Here is a 14209-nt window from a genome sequence, read left to right as displayed (position 1 = left end):
GATAAGGAAATTACCAGAGGGCACCTAGTTTGTAATCAATGTTTTTATTTTATTTTCTGGTTTCGATGTCCCATTTTACCTTATTTTTATAACATGAATGTCTGCCGGCTCTGCATGGGGACAGGAGGAGAGATCTACATGTTTGACGATAGCAGAACGGCCGTGAATACTTTCTTAACGTATTGTAAATTTAAGGTTAGTTTCAACTATTTTGTAAACAATGCTTCTTGATTTCAACTTAATTACTACAAGAAAAAAACTGTTTACGTCTGGGGAGTTGGAAAAACATGCACAAAATAGGTTATTAATTGGGGTTCTTTTAATTATTTATGCATATTTCCTAACCTTTCAAACTTAACTTATCAAACGTCAGATGATACAAATGAGAAAAAAAATGATGATCGCAGGGTGAAATTTAAAACTTTGATTGAAAAAATTGAATTTTAATGCATCTTTTACCATCTCCTCCGACATAAATAGTTGTTTCTCGTGTAATTAAGTTGAAACAAAGTGTTATTATTTTTTAAGTCCATATTAAGCGTCAGGTGGGAATAGTGATGTATAAATTCCCGGGAATTTATTTCTGGGGAATATTCCCAGGAATATTCCCGGGAATATTCCCCTGGACGGGAAATTTTGGGAATTTTGATTTAAACAACTTAATACCTCAAAAAGAATAATATTTATTAAATAAAAAATAAAATATACACACATATGGTACATAGAGAGCAGGATAGATCCATAAAAACTATTCCCATATATATAGGAATAGGATCCAAGAGAAAAATAACAAAAAAACACCGATCAAAATTATTTTTAAGTGAGTAGTATCTCTATATAATTGTATACTGTACAGTATTAGTAGCCTATATACACTCTATGCTAGTAAACGGTACATATAAAAAATCAATCGTAAAACTGTAAAAATGACACAACTTCACAGATCGGTACTGTTCATCTGATGATACCGATTGGACACTGACACTATCAACTTCGCTTCCACTTTCACCTTCATATTCTACTTCTTCTTCTTCTTCATCTTCATCTGACCCGGACGAAGTTGTTGCCAACTCAGAATTATCTACGTTTTCTTCTTCCTCAGCACAGTCAATTGGATGTTTGCGTTTGCGAGTACCAGATAAGTTTGAAACGTTATGATGCGAAGCAATCTGCTCATCCGTGGAAGAAAGGGTTTTCGTGGGAGCAACTTGAGAGCCTCTTTCAGAGGAAAGAAGTTTCGAATTGTGTGCCATAAATGTTATTTTCCCTGCTCCTTGAGTTGTTAGACGATTCCTCCGTGTTGTATGAATGGGACTAAACGTGCTAAAAGATCTCTCAGTGGCTGCTGAAGTAATGGGAGCAGTCAATATTCATAAGGCAACCTGTGACAAATCAGAACATCCGCACATCCCCTTCCACCAGGTCACTGGCGTGATTTTATTGACACACTTCCATAGGAATGCCTTGCTCCATGATTCACAAAAACATTTGCACTATCAACAGTCTCCATATGACTTGCTACTTGGTCAATGAATTCAAGTGCTTGAAGTTGCTGTGCGTGGCTTAGCAGATGTCCTTGGGAACCTGGATCTAGTAGGGCAGCAGCCAGATATATTGGAGCAATAGCAAATTCTTTGCGCTGCGCCGCCTTTTCCAGTATTTGCTTCTCTTCGGCATGTGACAGTAGAGACGTTGAAAGAGTTTTACTTAGACTGCTCTCAAAATCCTCAAAAGCATACAATGCTTTGTGTGTTAGTGGATCGTCTCCCTCTAGCTGTGTAATCCAGGAAACAATCGGTCGCAGAACATTGTCTAATGATGTCACTCTTTTCCAGTAAACATCATCGTCCAACAGGCTGTTCTTCATATCACGAAGTAAAGATGAGGCAGCTTCGTTTACTGCAAATGTTTGCAGGCTTACTTTACATGCTAACACTCAATAAGGCATCCAAGAGAAGTGTAGAAACCATTTTATTAAAAATAAAATAAATTCCCCGTTTTCGGGAATTTATTTCGGGTCGGGGAATATTCCCGGGAATATTCCTGTTCCCGGGAATATTCCCCGGGGAATATTCCCGGGTCTACATCACTAGGTGGGAATCAACATTTAACAAAGATTTTATTTGAACTTACAGATGGACAATATAGAAGGACTACCCGAGTACATCTGCCTTCCATGCGTTCAAAAACTGGAATCAGTTGTCACGTTCATGAAGCAATGTGAAGCCAGCGACAGAGTTCTACGGATGAACTTAGACGGAGATTTCATAAAAGATGAACCAATTGTTTCTCTGAAAGATCTGCGATCATTTAGTCTGGATTACTTTTCAAGCGACGATGACAATTATCATAATCATGGCATGGACAAGGATGGCATGCAAAATGATGATGCAGAACCAGAAGACTTTTGGGCAGAATTTGACGATGAGAGTAAATACAAAAGTCGCAAAAAGCAAAAAGACTTGAAGCCTAGTCATTACCTCTGCAGTTACTGTGGTGAAACTTTCGAACAATCGTCGTCATTCTACAATCATGTATCGTCGAAGCACCTCGTTACGCAGTTTTCATGCGACAAATGCCACAAAACGTTCCACGGTCCACGGGCCAAACGGACCATGAAGGAACATTTGAACATCCATCTTATCGAGAAAAAGTTTAATTGCATCCTTTGTACTCGAAGATACGCGACCCAAAGCAAGTTAGATGATCACATTAATACTAATCACAAAAAGACTGTTCAGTTTCCGTGCCATAAATGTAACAAGGTGTTTTACAGGGAAACTTATCTGAAGGTGATTATTTGGGTGTTTTCACTCACGTTTTAACGGCGCTGGATCTGCCATACGTTAAATGTGCAAAAAACCCGGCGCCAACCCGAATGGAGTGCCTATATTTTACTTCCCCAATCCATTAAAAAATTACACATTGTATAATAATTACCCTAGCTACATTAACATTTCAACTTCACCGGTATTTCGGACCATTCTTGATGTGCATTCGGTGCATTTCATGATTTAATCAAAATGGTCTGTTTTTTTTAAATTTATTTATTTAAGGAGAAAACACAGATACAGACAGTAATTAAAAAATAATTTTATAAAACAATAAGTTAAGAATTCGCTTGCATCCTAACTACTTGTATTTTTCACGAATTAAGACACACATATTGTGTGTCTTATGTCCAATGGATGCAATCTTAATTCTATTAGCAACGACAATGCATAGTCATTGTTCCCGCTCGTGCAATGGAACCATATATAAAATGCTGGGAGCGTTTGCATGCATGAACCTAAAGGACAGTGTATTAGTGTGATGTTGTATGAATGACATTTAAGCCAAATCTAGGGTGAGAGGAAATCGCCTGGCAGCCATCTTGTACAACAAACTTTTGAAATGAGTTGTATGCAAAGTGGTATAAAACGAACTATTTCATTTTTATATTGTCAATGAAATTACAACAGCTTATGATTTTTTTATTGGGTATTTGATAAGACATTTCACAAAAAATTTAAGTAGGTACATTTTCCTCCCCACCCCGCCTCTTTCCTAACCTGGCCAAAAAATATTTATATTTTTTCACTTGTAGCAAACACTTTGTGGGTATATTAATTACATATAATAATTAAAATAAAATAATTTTGTTTGAATACCACTTTATTATATATATTTCTATCAAACCGGTTTCAGTTTAGCCCGAACCTTCATCATAAATAATGGTTTATAAAAATATACTGTAAAAAATGTATGTTTTTATAAACCCTGATGAAGGGTTAGGGATAAACTGAAACCGGTTGGTTATAAATATATATTTATATAAGTTATTTTATTTTAATTATTATAATATTGAATATATTTCACCAATATTAAATACATATGCATTTCTTTTAAATTATGTGCCCCTTTAAGTTATAAATTGTAAGTTTATTTAGTTTTTGCTTTCAGTGAAGTTATTTAGAGTCTACTACTAGGGTAGGTTATTATTTATTTTTAAGGGGTAAGATTTTTAAATCTTAATAAATAAAAATGTGGGGGGAGGCGCCGTCGGTTCTTACTGCACAGAGTGTCAGATTTCGTAGATACGGCACTGCGTTTTATCCCACTCTCTGTGCAAAGAATATTTAACCCTCTGGATGCACGAATCGACAAAAGTTGCTCTGTTTTATTTCGCTTTTGATATGTAAATTGCCTATTGTCTGCAAAAATAAATTACCGTTGATTTCAGAACCACATCAAGACAGTGCACGAAGAGAAGCGCTTCTATTCGTGCTTGTTCTGCGACAAGATCTGGTTATCCCAAAAGTTGCTCGAGAGACACTTGCGCGTCCACACTAACGAGCGCCCGTTCGGCTGCAAGTTCTGCAAGAGCTGCTTCATGACGCAGCGAAACCTAGACGAACACGAGCGGATACACACAGGGGAAACCCCTTTCAAGTGCCCCATATGCGAACGAGGGTACGCACAACTGGGTAACATGAAGAGCCACTTTAAGTTCAATCATAGAGAAGACAATTATTACTTAGCATATGCAGCTTATAGGGAAAGATTAGAGAAAGAACGACAAGCAAACAAAACAGATACGTAATATATTTTATATTGTAAATAGTGTTATGTATATATATTAGTAATGACCAAGTGAGAGGCAGTTATTAAAAATGAATAATTTATTTATTTTATTACATTAATTTTATAAAGTTATATGCTGTTAAATATAGTTTGATAATGTTAATTTCAAGGCTCCCAATCGGTCGATCGCGAATCAAAAATTTTGTCGATCCCAATTACGATTGAGAACTTTGAAAATGATTCTCAATGTATTCCATATTTTAATAAAATGTTCAGTATATTTAAAAAACAATTAAAATAATGCCGCCAACATTTTTTAGTTTGTTTTTTTTTATATTTAGCCATATTGCCTTTGAAAATGAAGAACTAAAAAAAGCAACATCAAAAATAATTATAAATTCTAATTAGAAGTCGATTGCCATGAAAATTAAGATGAGAAGTAGCTCTCACCCTTAAAAAGTTATGAAACCTTGCTCTTGCGATGAGAACTCCATTTAGTCACTGTATAATCGAAAAATAAAACAGTGTCATTATTTATTGCAATAAAAAGATATAAATTTTTTTTAGACCACTTTAATTTTAATGAATTATTAATATTTTCCTGACGAAGGAAGGGTGCTTCCAAAACCGGTAGAATGTAATTAAAATTAAAGTGGCCTAAAACAAATTTATATATTTTTATTTTAAATTATGATGAGCCACAAAGTAAATGCTTATTACAATATGACATATTTATTTTTTTGTCCCATATTTCTCTTTGTTAATATTTGAAAAAGAATGAGTGTTAAACTCTAATAAACTATTAGAAAATACCATAGAACCTTAAAAATATGGCTCCAGTGGAATATTGGTAGTATTTACTTGTATTAGCTGGCAACTCTGGCTGCTAGAGGCGTTATAGCATGTTGCTATCCTTCAAGACAATGGCGACAAAATAGCAGTGGTAGGTTTATAACTGAACAAACACTACATTTATAACTGTCGCTGCTTTAATATGTTTTATTAACTTTTTCGCTGCTACGCGCATCAATTCATGCGAAAATAATTCGTGCCCCCCACGCTACGCGCATCATATCATGCGTTTCACCTTAGCGGCTTGATACTACGTAAATACGCGACGAATTTAGCAGATAACTGAACCAAAAAATAGTTCAATCCTTTTTCTTACTGACATCTGGCGTTTGCTGGTTAAAATATAATAAATTGTTTACATAAAACATTGTGAAAGCGATGATTCGTTAAATCTTCATTCAGTCATTTGAATTTCGCGCCGCTGAATCGTTGTGTCATCCATAGTATTTCTTAGGTGATCTAATCTGCTTTGATGGACTTATGCGTCGATGTAAAATATTGACCGATTTCTATTTTGCGAATCTTTTTAAGTAATTTATTTTTCTGTGATACATTAGTTTGTTTGTGAACTTAAGTGACGTGACGTGTTTTAAAAATAGTTATTTTACTCAAGACTTTTTGATTGACTTTCGTTTGTTTGTGAACTTGTGACGTGACGTGTTTTAAAAATAGTTATTTTACTCAAGACTTTTTGATTGACTTTATTTTGTGATTTTATTTCTAAATTTTGTGGACAACCTAAATAGTAATATATCTGTCTATATTTATAGGCTTACCGTTTATATATCAAAATTGAACTCCCTTAAAAATGGCAAACCCCAGTCTTACGGAAGACGAAATTTATGAAACATTTTTAGACATGGACTCTGATTTAGAAATAAGTGAAGATGATCAAGATATACCAATTACTGAAGAAGTTAGTGACAGTGAAATAAACGCCCCCGGGACAAGCCAAGATCATGACTTTCGTACACCTAACTTAGACTATACCGTAAATGCAGACTGCTTTTCTTCTTGGACCTCTGGTCCATTTATTCCAATAGTTCATGAATTTGATGATTTTGTGTCAGGTTTTGATCCATCCACTTTATTTTCTGGTAATTCATCGGAAATTGACTTTTTTGAATATTTCTTGAACAAAGAAATAGTGACAAAAATGGTGATCGATGGCTTTTAAATCAATTACAAATAAAAATGTTAGTTTAGCAGATTTCCAATTAGCCGTAATACGACAATTGTTGCAAAAATATCATGAAATTTCCCGATCTGAGCCTCATTCTCGCTCTTCACACTATTTACCTCTGAGACTAACTGCTAAGGCATTAGCAAAACATATGCCCCACCCAATAAAGGGAAATAATTCTCAAAAACTTCACCGAGCCTGCCGAGTGTGCGCCATTTCTAAAAAAAGGAAAATGTTCCAGTATAAATGCCCATAGTGCGATGTGACATTGTGTGTGTGGCCATGTTTTAGAAACTACCATGAAAAACAAAACATATAAATATTTCTCCTCGTGTTAACTTTTTATTAAAACTTTATTTGTTAGTAGATATAATAATAAAAATAATTGTGTTTTGATGATATCGGCGCAGTGGTCCAAATCCCATCAGACCGGGTAATTAAATACTATAAACAATATAGCAGTGTGCATGCGATGGCGACAGTTCTTGTTGATTTTTTGTGATGGGTCACTGTTTATAATATTATATCTGTATCCTGCGGTTTATTGTTTATTTATGTGTTTCAACAAACTTCAAGAGCATTAATAAAGCTTTTAAGATAAGCAAATCATAAATCTGTCTAGAAATAAGAGATTTATAGCTGTTTCAAGTGGTAGGTTTTGATTTTCAAAGTGAGTACCGCGTACGAGTGTAATTTTCGGTACATTTGATCGCGGTGAAAAGGTTAATGAGCAAAAAAAAAGCAGTAAGGTCATACGAAGGTAACCCAATATTTATTTTTTCCATTTTCGATTTCTATAATTTAATAAAGAAAATATTAATAATATAAAATCCTTAAAATGTATGTAAAAGAAAATCAAGCCGCACGACTAGTGTAGCATCTGTCATCAGAATATATTGAAATCGTCAGGAGTTGGAGGTATTTATATGTATGTGAAAGAAAACCAAGCCACACAACTAGTGTAGCATCTGCCATCAGAATGTATTGGAAATGTCAGGAGTTGGAGGTATGTATTTATATGTATGTGAAAGAAAACCAAGCCACACAACTAGTCAGTGTTGCCAACTCAACTACTTCAAAATATGCTAGCGTGGTGGGAAAAATATGCCAGAAATATGCTAAATTCCTTTAAAAAATGCCAAAAAAAGCCAACATAAATTTGACTTACTATTTATTGAGAAATAGAGTGATGGGAAAAATATGCCAGAAAAATGCTAAATTACTTAAAAAAATGCCAAAAAAAGCTAACATAAATTTAACTAAAAAAGAAATAAAAAAGAAATAAAATATCAATATCTTCATCTTCTTCTTCATTAACAGCAGCTGATGTGGAAGGCTGAGAGACGGAGTCGTAACTTTATTTGGTCCCAATGCAGCGAAGTACTTCGTCAGGAACAGTGTAAGAATAACAGCACTTTCCTGCTCTCTTTAGGCCAAATCTCACGTACAAAATATCATTCAGGGTTCTCACCGCCAAACGATTTCGGAGTTTTGTTTTGACCAGACTCATTTGGCTAAATACACGTTCAATGTCCGCATTTGAATGCGGCAATGTTAAAATAGACATTGCAAACTGACATAAATCACCGAAGGGGTTATTATTAGCTGCATCTTTATATTGCATGACTTCATTCCAAAAATCTACAGTGGAAGTCGAGGATTCCCATTTAATGTGAACTATGTTTCTCCATAGAGACACCAGTTTTTCAATCGATATCATTTTTGTTAGTTAAAAAATTGGTTTTTATTATTTTCATGTTTCTGTAAAAAAAAGCCAAATAAATATGCTATATGCTAAAAGCATAATAGTTATGCTAAACATGGAGTAATTATGCCAAATTTAGCATATAATATGCTTACTTGGCAACACTGCAACTAGTGTAGCATCTGCCATCAGAATGTATTGGAAATTTCAGGAGTTGGAGGTATTTATAACTATTCTACAATATTAGCTATTAGTTGCTTATATATTTTCAGGATTTAACATTTGACAATGAAATCATGTTGAAATTAAATATGTCAGATGCTATATAATAGAAACAATGGCTACAAACCGTTCCAAAGCCAATATGTAAAACTGTATATTTTATTATAAAATAAATAAACGAGACTTAGGGTGGATGGGTTAGGTGAGTTGAACTGACCTAGTTAGAGGTATTGCCCCATAACATTGCATTCCCCTCGTCAGGCCAACAGCCGAGAGGAAAAATACCTGGCTAAAGTTTTCAGATAATATTTTAGTACAAACTCACTATAAGAAATACAGGAACCTATGCAAAAAGATTATTAAATATACGAAGGAAAATTATTATAAAACGTTCATTTACGAAAATTCTTATACTCCAAAACGTATGTGGGAAGCATTTCGTAATATTACTAAAACAAAAATCAACAGGTCAAGATCAACAGGTAACATAAACTCCTCTAATCCTAAAAATATGGTGAATTTTGCTAATAACTATTTCATCGGTGGGAACCACACTTGCCAAAAATATTCTCGATAAATGCAATAAAACTGAAACCGATCTTGCCAAGTTGGTCACCTCTAACCTTGACCATAAAATAGACAATTTATACAAACATCGACGAACAAAGTCTTAGAAATAATTGACGACCTAAAGCCATCTAACGCTTGTGGACCAGACAAAGTCTCGACAAATCCTACCTAAAAATCCCAGGAGCGTCCCTGTCAGTACAGTGTAAAAGCAGGGGGGCTACGTCGGCACACGGGACACATAGTGTGGGGTGGGTTAAGGTAGGGGTTGTAGGAAGGGATTCATTGATGCGGGTCTTGAAGAGGCTCGGATTATACGAAGGAGGAAAATAGATGACGGTAGCTCGTTCTACATACGAGCCATCTTACACGAGAACGAGTCGAAGAAGCTGCCCGTTCTCACGAAGCCAACATCGACCGCGAACAGGAGTTCAGCTTAAGTTTAATGGGGAAATCGTCTTGCGCCTACCAAAACACGATCCGCAATCTACACAACTTCTTAGCTAAGCAGCTAACCTGAACTCGAGTTTAAAGGGGCAATCGTCTTGCGCCTACCAAAACACGATCCGCAATCTACACAACTTCTTAGCTAAGCAGCTAACCTGAACTCGAGTTTAAAGGGGCAATCGTCTTGCGCCTACCAAAACACGATACGCAATCTACACAACTTCTTAGCTAAGCAGCTAACCTGAACTCGAGTTTAAAGGGGCAATCGTCTTGCGCCTACCAAAACACGATCCGCAATCTACACAACTTCTTAGCTAAGCAGCTAACCTGAACTCAAGTTTAAAGGGACAATCGTCTTGCGCCTACCAAAACACGATCCGCAATCTACACAACTTCTTAGCTAAGCAGCTAACCTGAACTCGAGTTTAAAGGGGCAATCGTCTTGCGCCTACTAAAACACGATCCGCAATCTACACAACTTCTTAGCTAAGCAGCTAACCTGAACTCGAGTTTAAAGGGGCAATCGTCTTGCGCCTACCAAAACACGATCCGCAATCTACATAACTTCTTAGCTAAGCAGCTAACCTGAACTCGAGTTTAAAGGGGCAATCGTCTTGCGCCTACCAAAACACGATCCGCAATCTACACAACTTCTTAGCTAAGCAGCTAACCTGAACTCGAGTTTAAAGGGGCAATCGTCTTGCGCCTACCAAAACACGATCCGCAATCTACATAACTTCTTAGCTAAGCAGCTAACCTGAACTCGAGTTTAAAGGGGCAATCGTCTTGCGCCTACCAAAACACGATCCGCAATCTACACAACTTCTTAGCTAAGCAGCTAACCTGAACTCGAGTTTAAAGGGGCAATCGTCTTGCGCCTACCAAAACACGATCCGCAATCTACACAACTTCTTAGCTAAGCAGCTAACCTGAACTCGAGTTTAAAGGGGCAATCGTCTTGCGCCTACCAAAACACGATCCGCAATCTACACAACTTCTTAGCTAAGCAGCTAACCTGAACTCGAGTTTAAAGGGACAATCGTCTTGCGCCTACCAAAACACGATCCGCAATCTACACAACTTCTTAGCTAAGCAGCTAACCTGAACTCGAGTTTAAAGGGGCAATCGTCTTGCGCCTACCAAAACACGATCCGCAATCTACACAACTTCTTAGCTAAGCAGCTAACCTGAACTCGAGTTTAAAGGCGCAATCGGTATTGATTTCGCTTCAGAGAGTGATTCTTAAAACGATTTTTAAAATTTCAGTCTTTTCGGCGCCATAGAACCTGAGGAAATGACTATTAAAGATCGAACCCAAGTCTTTCATTTGTGCCTGTAATAATGATGATTTTTGCACAAATGCTCTTTTATGCAGAATTCAAAATTGATTTCGCTTCAGACAATGATTCTTAAAACGATTCCAAAATTTCAGTCCGTTCGGCGCCATAGAACCTGAAGAAATGACTATTAAAGATTGAACCCGAGTCTTTCAGTTCTGCTTGTAATAATGATGACTAGCAGTTGAAAACCCGCTCCGTGGGTTTTTTGCTGCTAGTTCCTGCGGGTGGCACTTGGTTGGGCTTCACCCAGTTCAAGTGATAGTAACAACAGATACATTTAATAGGTAAATATTAGGTCATTCACGGAGAGAGGGTGAGTATATAATGTAAATAGATAATTTCAATATAGCGCCCCTGAGGTGATATCTCACAAAAACGGCGCTATACAAATTGTCCAATAAATAAATAAATATAATTTTTACATTTTATTGCGTACAAATGCATTGATTTACAACGGAAAAAGATAAAATAATGAAATCTTTTTAAACTTTATTTAATTAAAACACAAATAACTTCACTTTATTATACATATATACAACCACTACATGTTTCATAAACGAAGTTCACATCATCAGGAATAAGTATACTCCAAAGTCAAAAATTATAATTGGAAAGAAGGAGTGGAAGGAGGGGGGAGGGGGTAAAGTGGGCGGGGTTTATCAGAATTAGGAATTACAATATCGTAAGAGGATAAACATTAAATAAAGGACAAAGAACTTGAGACAAACACTCTCAAAGTTCGAACCCAAGCCTTGAATTTGTGCCCGTTAGAATAATGATTTTCCCAAAAATGCTTCTTTGTGCAGATTTTGATATTGATTTCGCTTCAGACCGTAATTTTTAGTACGAATATAAAATTTCAGGTAGTTCGGCGCCATAGAACCTGAGAAAATTACTATTAAAGTTCGAACCCATGTCTTGAATTTATGCCCGAAATAATGATGATTTTTCCACAAATGCTATTTTATTTAGATTTTGATATTGATTTCGCTTCAGATTCTTAGTATGATTCCGAAATTTCAGTCCATTCCACGCCATAGAACTTGATAAAACGACTCTCAAAGTTCGAACCCAAGTCTTGCATTTCAGTCCGTTAGAATGATGATTTTCCCAAAAATGCTTCTTTGTATAGATTTTAATATTGATTTCGCTTTAGACATTGATTCTAAGAACGATTCCAAAATTTCAGTCCATTCAGACAGTGAAAACGACTCTCAAAGTTCGAACCCAAGTCTTGCATTTATGCCCGTAATAATGATGATTTTTCCACAAATGCTATTTTATTTAGATTTCGATATTGATTTTGCTTCAGACCGCGATTTTTAGTACAATTCCAAAATTTCAGTGCATTCCACGCCATAGAACCCGAGAAAACGACTCTCAAAGTTCGAACCCAAGTCTTGCATTGAGCCCGTTAGAATGATGATTTTCCCAAAAATGCTTATTTGTGCAGATTTTGATATTGATTTCGTTTCAGACCGAAATTCTTAGTAGAATTATAAATTTTCAGGCCGTTCGGCGCCATAGAACCTTTGATGACTCTCAAAGTTCGAACCCAAGTCTTGCATTTATGCCCGTAATTATGATGATTTTTCCACAAATGCTATTTAATTTAGATTTCGATATTGATTTCGACAATTATTCTTACTACAATTCCAAACTTTCTGCGCCCTACTCCCGCTGCGGCGCAAGGCGATGTGTGGTCAAAATTATTACCTTATTATATTAATTATACGATATTGCTAGCGAGGTAGAAATAATGACGGATACCTCTACTTTCAAAAGAAGGAATGTTAAGGTCCTTCCGAAAAAGGAATCTTCTCAGGTCACAATTCCTGTAGAGACAGTCACTCCTCCACTGAGTACCCGACTTTAGCAAAAACTCCCTTCATCGTGTATCTGCAAAACAACACACCCGCATTCCCTTGACTTCGGTAAATTCATAGGAAAAAAACCACTTTTTTTATTTCTTAGTTCCGATTATTGTATATAATCATGATACTTTATATAATCATATTTTTGTATATGTTTTATGCGATGTGTGGGATTGCACAAGCCTCTCTACATTCCGGAATAAACTCATTATTATTATTTACCCATGTGGTATCAGATCTGAGGGAAGATTCCACATTTGTATCATTACAAATTTAATGTCTCGCGCATGGGTTTTGTGAGAGGTATCCCCACAGACCTATCCGAGAAAGAACTCAACGCAGAACTGATTATCCCAGCATCTAAAGACTATCCTTGTTTTAACCCTGAAGTGTGTTAATAAAGCGCTCGGACAATGCGTGTCGCCAATATTGTTCTGTACTTGTCGCTAGTACTACTGCGAACCTCATCTACGCACAGCGGCACCCTGTCTTTTTTTCTACTTACACCAAATACTCAACTTTCATTGCATAGCTGCTTTAAGGCGATGCCATAAGTAGTAATGCAAAATCATGTGTTTTTGGTTTGAAAATTTGATCGCCTAGAAATGTTTCAGACGCTTTAATTAAATACTGCGAGTAGAATACATCTTGGCCTTTGAAATAATCGAGTATTTTTTAGATAAGTCTTTTTATAAGCCCAGAAAAAAATTATGTATAAGTCCTATGAAAACTGCTTTAAAGTTCAAAATCTCCTACTTACGAACCCATTTTCGGTTATGATTTTATTGTATAATGTGGAAAATTAAGTTATTTATAAAATGATCGAAAAAAAATTAAATATTTATGCCTGAACATCAACAAAATAAAAGAAAAAGGCACTTTTTGGCCATGTTTTTTTCTTGCATAAATCAAAACAGGCGGATGGTGTTAAGCAGGAATTTAAACCTTATCGCCATCTACGTAAGGGTTATTATTGATAGCGTCTCAATTTAAAATATTACACGACATTGTGCATCGCCTTAATAGTCCATGCAGTTTGATTGTAGCACGGCGACAGTCGGCACGCTTCCATGCCATATCACCCTTTGTTTCTGTTATCTACGGAAGGGTAGAATCTGTTCCTCCTCTGAGTTTCAATCTGTGAGATGTGTAAGTAATCAAGGTAGAGTAAAAAAAAAAGAATAACTTAAGTAACGTATTTATTAAAAATATTGTACATAATCACGTCATCATTAGTAGTAAGTAGGTAATTACTTATTTTTGAATACTGACAACATTTTCTACTTCCTAATTACTATCATAGTCACTTAAATCTAACATCTATTTTCATTTGTACGGAAATAAGGTACTGCACGTAGCACACAAGCGCCTTTCACTTCAAAATGTTTTTAAACAATTGAGATTTTATTGTTTTCACAACTGCATCTTTGTTCTTTGTAAAAGGATTTATAAAAAT

At 35.8% G+C, this 14209-nt stretch overlaps 1 protein-coding gene across 1 annotated transcript; it reads left to right on the top strand.

Moving 5' to 3' along the window:
• LOC149411888 (uncharacterized) lies at positions 1-4860 on the top strand. The gene is made up of 3 exons (XM_089646408.1): positions 1-195; positions 2136-2792; positions 4223-4860. The coding sequence occupies exons 1-3, from the start codon at positions 94-96 to the stop codon at positions 4580-4582; spliced, it is 1119 nt and encodes a 372-aa protein (XP_089502534.1). The 5' UTR covers positions 1-93; the 3' UTR covers positions 4583-4860.
• Positions 4861-14209: the final 9349 nt, after the last annotated feature.

The sequence above is a fragment of the Hesperophylax consimilis genome, chromosome 24, assembly GCF_061612785.1.
Source record: "Hesperophylax consimilis isolate HC1 chromosome 24, BYU_Hcon_1.0, whole genome shotgun sequence".
NCBI lineage: Eukaryota > Metazoa > Arthropoda > Insecta > Trichoptera > Limnephilidae > Hesperophylax > Hesperophylax consimilis.
This window is presented reverse-complemented; position numbering and strand designations above follow the sequence as displayed.